This window comes from Myotis brandtii, unplaced genomic scaffold (genome assembly GCF_000412655.1).
Source record: "Myotis brandtii unplaced genomic scaffold, ASM41265v1 scaffold46, whole genome shotgun sequence".
In the NCBI taxonomy this organism is placed as follows: domain Eukaryota; kingdom Metazoa; phylum Chordata; class Mammalia; order Chiroptera; family Vespertilionidae; genus Myotis; species Myotis brandtii.
This window is the reverse complement of record NW_005367587.1, coordinates 7,204,771-7,211,762: the sequence shown is the minus strand read 5'-3', so window position 1 is coordinate 7,211,762 and position 6,992 is coordinate 7,204,771. Positions and strand designations below refer to the sequence as shown.

The following is a 6,992-nucleotide window of genomic DNA, read 5'->3' as shown; positions in this document are numbered from 1 at the left end:
GAGGGCACAAGTGGGGCTGAGGGACAACCCCCACCCCTCCTCCCCCGCCAGTGCACAAATTTTTGTGCATGGGGCCTCTAGTCCTATATAATAAAAGGCTAATATGCAAATTGACTGAACGGCAGAACAACCGGTCACTATGACACACACTGACCACCAGGGGGCAGATGCTCAATGCAGGAGCCAGAAGCTGGGCTCACGGCTGGCAAGTGCAGCAGGCCTAAGCTGGCAGTCGGACATCCCCTGAGGGCTCCTGGACTGCGAGAGGGCACAGGCCGGTCTGAGGGGACTCTCCCCAATGAGTGCAAGAATTTCGTGCACTGGGCCTCTAGTAGTGCAATAATGTTTTAGTAACAGCTGAGCATTACCTGAAGAGAAGGGTAAGTACAAAAAAACAACTGTTCCATATAAGAATGATGACAGCAGTACACCAGAAGATTAAGGGCTATGGATCAGTATCTTTACTATGAAACCATCAGTTGACCTGGCTAGGCTCTCAGGAGCTAGAAAACATGTGCCCAGAGAACCATCTGGGTACATGGTTCTTTTAACAGTTACCTTGGCCTCATCAGAGAAAGAATGCCTGTGGCAGATGTTGCCTTTCTTATTATTGGCTAAATATGACTTTGGGCAAGTCATTTTGGCTTTTCTGAGTCTTACTTTCCTCACCTACAAAAGAATAATACTCAAGACTAATATTTACTGAACACTTACTATATATATATGCAGTATCCTAAGTACCTTATACATATGAACTAATGTTATCCTCATAATAAATTTATGTTTCATATCTCCATTTTTCAGGTGAAGAAATTGAGACACATTAAATGACTTCCAAAGGTCATAAAGTTATTAGGTAGCAACTGGGATTTAAATCCAGTTAGTCTGGTTCTAGAGTCCAAACTCTTAACCATTTCACTATATACTACTACGCAGGTGTAGGAGTCAGAGTAGACAGTATCTATTAAGTTGTCTATCCCTAGTTACAATAGGTTAACTAGTATAAAACTAAGGTTGAGAAAATGGACATATTTTAAAAGTGGGAGGTGGAGACATGTATAATACTATGGCAACACAAGAGGCCATAATAGGAAAAGGGTAGAAACTGAGTGACATCCAGATCTCCATGAAAGGTCTGTACTTTCCCACCCATGGGACTTTCCATTGTTTTGTATTCTTAATCAACTTACATAGAATAAAATACACCAATTTTAAGAGTATAGTTCTGAGTTTTGGCAAATGTATATGTCTGTGTAACTGCCACTACCATCACTCCCAAAGGTACCGCGATGTCCCTTCCAAATTAATCCCACCTTCACTTGCAGCCCTTGGCCACCGCTGATCTGTTTTCTATCATTAGAGGTAGAATATTGTATAAATAGAACACACAGTTATGTATTCTTTTTTTTTTGGTCTGAATATTTTCCACGTAACATAATGTTTTTGTGATTCACCTTCATTGTTGGGTGTGTTTGCCTTTGCAGTTTACATTTCCTCCAAGGAACAGATCCTTTCCACAAATCCTATCCAGCCTTCAAGGTCCAACTTGAATGACATCTTTTATTTTCTTCTTTACTTCAAATCCTAACCTGAATAGTGTTTCATCCTCACAGCAGGCATATAAATAAAATCATATGAGTGTTGAATTTTTCGAGTTAAAAATTTCACCGTGTCCATTAATAATCAATTATTTACCCTCCCCCTCTACTCTTGGCATCACTTCCGAGCACAGAGGGACAGTGGCACAAGATGCACAAAGCACCCCATTCACATGGACTAAGAGGGAGAGTTCACACAGATAAGGATCCTATTGCTTCTTGCCCACTTCCTGTGCTAAGAGCATAGGGAAAATCCTTGACCAATTCCCTTCTCTAACCTCAGCCTTATTTTCTGGCTCCATCTTTTGCATCTCCTTTGGCTCTCACCTCAATTCACTTCCCCCCTCCCAACCCCCAATAGTACCAGCAATTCCTGGAAAGATCAGTTTTGTTTGGCTTCTGTTATTACCATGGTACTGTCATCATGCATGCCTGTTTTTTTGGGGGTCTACTGAGTGGTTTGTGTATGGTGGAGGAAAGTAGGAAGTATGCCTTGTGCACAATCATCCTGACAGAGGAAGAAGGCAGTTCCATACTTACTTACATGATGCCCCATTCAAACTTGATTGTTGGGCGTGTGACCCAGGTTCTTCCAATCACAGCCTAGAATACACTGGCCAGTGCTTGATTCAGGGTTGAATAATTCTCTGCAAAGGACTCTAAGTAGTGTTGTCAGGTCAAATCAACTAGACTGCTACTCATTCATTCCGTTATTCTACACATATTCAGGTGCCAGGTGTTCTGGACACAGTGCTGAATACAAACGTGGTTCCTGCCCTCATGAAGCTTAGAGTAGTATAATGGGGGAAATCACAGTGAAGAGAGAGCTGATGAGCAGCGTGAGGAGGGTCAGGGCGGGGGGTGTCTCCGTGGAGGTCAGGAGGTAATTGTGTGTTGTATGCTCATAAATTACCTGTTAGTATTACTTTTGAGGCATATGAGTTAGTTGGTTGATAAATTTTAGGGGGGGAGGGGAAGAAATGGTCAACAAAAGAAAATTATAATTGACCTTACTATTTCAGTCAATTGAAGAGCTTTGGAAGCTTAAGCTGGGTGTATAAATGGCAAAAATGAGGAAGAAAGAATGGCCAGAAAGTGTGTGTGTGTGTGTGTGTGTGTGTGTTAGGGGGGGCGGTATGACTTGAAAAGACTTTCAGGAGACAGTAAGTTTTGAAAAAGTTAAAAGTTTGCTGTGGACAATGATAGACAACAACGATGGCTCTTTGGGTGTGGGATAGTATGTAAGCAAAAATTCTATGCCAAAAGTAATTAGTGTTTTGTGGGAAGGTGCCAGAATGCTTGGCTTATAAGACAATTGAGAGAAGGTGGAATTCCAGGTTGAGATTCTTGGATTAGATTGTATAGATTGTATGGGTGATAAGTTTCCATGTAGGTCTTAATAATGAGTGTGAATCATTGCTGGTCCATCTTCTGATAGACACATGGCCAAGGTCTTAAATTCCAGAACACCCACCCAACTGCCTGGAATCCTGAGGTTCAAAGGAGACTTACAGCACAGGACATTTTGGCCGGTGCCCACATGTTATTCCTCTTTAGAGCTCTGGCCTTATTTTCCTGTTTCCTCTCCTGGATGAATTACACCAGACTGTATGTGAGTCAGGAGGCCACATCTTTACCTGTACTAGGGTCAGCTGAGGTGTCTGTGTAGAGAACACTTTATTTTGCTGTTTTCCTTCTCTTTCCACCTTCTTTTCGTAATAGCATCCTGATTTAGCATGGGGGATCTATTCCCTGCCTTACTCTCAGTCTACGAAGTCTAGCTTAAGGGATGAACATGTGGCCCTGGACTGGTCAATCAATGTGGATTTTGGGACTTTTACAGGAGATCCTGGGAAGTAAGGAGAGCCTAGCAGCAAGGATTTATGAACCTGAAACTGTTGTTAATCCTGAGGATTAAGAGAGAGAGACATGGAGATGAAAGCATCTAGTTGTACTTCTGAGATGTTCAGTATTATGAGCTACTAATAATGTTCCTTCTTTTGTTTAAGCCCGTTGGTTTGTATTTTCTATAGCATGCAACTAAAAGTTTATATTATGACTATAGCCTGATTCTTGGCTTTTTTCTCGTATGTCCAAGCTTTGATCTTGACCATCTGGGTCTTATAGCCTTGCCTGGGAGAGGATTTACTGAAGAGCAGAATGTCAAAGTACCCACTGGAAGTGTTTTCCCCTTCAACCCCACCCTGGCTCTATAGGCTCTCAGAAGCTGGGTTCCTCTTTCCAGGGGATGTGCAAGGGAAGAGAGAAAAGACATTTACTCAAAGATTGTCTATTTATTTCTTCTTCTTAAAACTCCATAACTTAGAGTCATGGCTTTTGAATTCTTTTTGGTCTTTGACCTTCATTAAAGCTCCTCTTTCTTTGACAGGGTTGGGGATGGGGGTGTGTGCAGTGCAAGGAAGGAAACTTTAAGGACCTCAAAGAGATTAGAAACTTCAGCCAACAATGATGTCTGAGTAAGGTATTTCCCACACAAGGACAACTAAAATTGTGTGTGTCCTGACTCATTCTGCCAAGCCTCGACAGTCACTCCTTATCTCCCGAGAATCTCTAACATGAGTGACACAGGTTGTACATTCTTTGTGTCTCGGTATCTTTTCCAAAGGGTCTATGGTGATTTGGTTCTGTGTACAAAGCTACTTTAGTGTTTTTTTTTCTAATTGATTAATTAGAGACATATTGAAATCCTACTATAATAACCACCATCTGTTTAGAGTTCAAAAATTTACAAATTGCTTTCATATACATCATCTCATTTCATCTTCAAAAGAACCTAGGGTGGTCCTGGCTGGTATTGCTAAGTGGTTAGTATGTTGGCCCGAGCACCAAAGGGTCTCAGGTTTGATTCATGGTCAAGGGCATGTATTTGGGTTGCAGGTTCACCATCTAAAAATCAAGGTACGTTTATCTATCAATAGACACCCAGGTTGCTTTCATATCTTGGCTATTGTAAATAATGCTACAATGAGCTTAGAAGTGCATATATCGTTTTGAATTACTGTTTTTGTTTTCTTCAAATAAAGATGTGGTATATAATTACATATAATGGAATATTACTCAGCAATAAAAAAGAATGAAATCTTGGCATTTGCAACAACATGGATGGACCTAGAGGGCATTATGCAAAGTGAAACGAGTCAGGCAGAAAAGGACAAATTAGTATGGTTTCACTTATATGTGGAATCTAAAAAACACACAAAAACAACCAATCAAAGAAAACACAACAGAAATGGACTCCTAGAAACAGATCAAAATGATGGTTATCAGAGGGGAGGCGAAATGAAGGGATGGGTAAAAAGGTGAAGGGGAATATGGTCAATAATATTGTGGCAAGGTTACACGGGGACAGATTATTACTAGACTTAGTGTGGTAATCACATTGTAAGGTATATACATGTTGAATCACTATATCGTACACTTGAAACTAATATAATATTGTATACCAACTATACTTAAAAAATAAAAATCAAGATACATATGCAAGACATGAATGGTTATGTAAGACATAAGTCAGGTCAGACTTATCTTCATAAGTTCTATGAAATGAAAAGATTATGATGTCTCTCCTACATGTAATTTAAAAATACAAAACTAGACTAAACCATAGAATGAGTGTTGGAATTCCACTTAAGTTCTGATTATTTTCTATTGTAACTATTTCAGTGCTTCTTTTTGAAATGTCCGATATCAAATACTTTTAAGGCAAGCTTTATCTGTACCTTTGACTTGCTTGTGTCCTAAGCTTAAATGGTCTATTGGGTGGTTTAGTACATGATATTTTGAGTAATATAATGGCAAAGTGGTGACTATACACAGTCACACTAGTTTTATGTCTGTTAGCATATGAAATGTAATAAATACTAAAAAAATACTTGTTACTCACAGCAGTATCTTTAAATTAAAGCATTAGAAAAACATCCTCCCCTCAGTACTAAATCTATCCCAGGATATTAAAAACCTTTTAGGGGCCAATACTGTAAGTATTCTGAACCACTAGGCTAAAGGACAATTGAGCCAAAACTTTAAACAGATAATCAAATTAAATTACTATCAATTGTTCAGAGTCAGTTGCTCAGACATTTGTAAAGACAATTTGAATTCAAAGCTACATTTAGTGACCTTATTAGGATCTTGTCGTTTTGCGGTAACCATTTTATCCGTTTTGCCCAGATCGGCCAAACTCTGCTTTATTACACAGAGAACTGCTATCTAAGTGAAGGATGTACCTGCCAAGCCTCCACCTTCTTGATGTCGGCACAGGAACCGTTGGTGAAGAGCCCTCTCCCAGGTAAGCACGTGTATATATCTTGCAGGGCATGAGCAATGGAGTAGACGGCTAAGTAGACATTGTAGGATATCCGTAAGTGTGTATAATCCATGTAAGGGGTCTCAACACTGCTGATGTTCTCATCCCCTGTACAGAGAGGTCGGAAGACAGTGGAGCTGTTGCTTATCCTGCCACCACCTTCTTCTTGACCTCTCAGGAAGGTGTCCATGGGTAAGGGTCCTTTAGCACCTTCTTGGAGGTGGCAGTTAAATGTTTCTTCCCAAAACTCCTTGGCAAAACCATTGTGGGCAGATTTCCTGGGATGGACTTTCTGCAAGAATTCCCGGAAGCCTGGGATCTGCCCGGCCTTCAGACCAAATCCAATAGTGCCTCCGACCACATGGAAGTACTCCGGCATGGCGATCAGAGAAGAGCTGGCCCAAGCCTCACTGGCCAGCCAGATCCTGCCCGTGATATTGCGCCGAACGATCTCCTTGATGAGGGGTTCAAGGTCTGGGCCGCTGGAGAAGACGACGATGACTTTGGCTGTGGAATTCTGGATTACCTCTACTACCTGCTGGATCTCTTCCTCGTCAGAGTACTGGGAGATGAGTTCACTGAAGTCAATGCAGATGTCCCTCTCCTCAGCTTCTTCTCGGAATTTCTCAATCCCTGGCCGGCCATAGTCGTCATCAGCTGCAATGGTGCCCACCCAGTTCCAGCGGAAATACTCAATAATGTCTGCCATGGCGGTGGCCTGGTGCTCATCATTGGGGATGGTACGGAGGAAGGACTTGAACTGATTCTTATTGCTGAGGAGTCTGCTGGAGGAGGCATAACTGACCTGGAAAGAATACAGAACACAGAATGAATGAATGGGGGAGGTGCTAGGTGAGCCTCAAGGCTGTGTGGAGGTGGCTTGTTGAGCATTTATTAATATAATTTATCAAATATGTTTTTCACTGCAGACACGATGAAAGGGTGAGGACAACCAGAATCTCCAGTGTGAGCATCCAAGCACCTGTCAGTCAGTCTATCAGGGAGCATTCTAATTCGCAGGGGGTGGGTCTTCACAATGCTACCCTCAAAAATGGATCTGGCGGGGG

At 41.5% G+C, this 6,992-nt stretch overlaps 1 protein-coding gene across 1 annotated transcript in view; it reads right to left on the bottom strand.

Moving 5' to 3' along the window:
- The window catches only part of CASR (calcium-sensing receptor), a 93,008-nt gene that overhangs the window by 30,584 nt on the left and 55,432 nt on the right, over positions 1-6,992 (bottom strand). Inside the window, exon 4 of the mRNA XM_014546948.1 lies at positions 5,846-6,730. Coding sequence (XP_014402434.1) covers positions 5,846-6,730 — 885 coding nt within the window. The remainder of the gene's footprint in view (positions 1-5,845; positions 6,731-6,992) is intronic.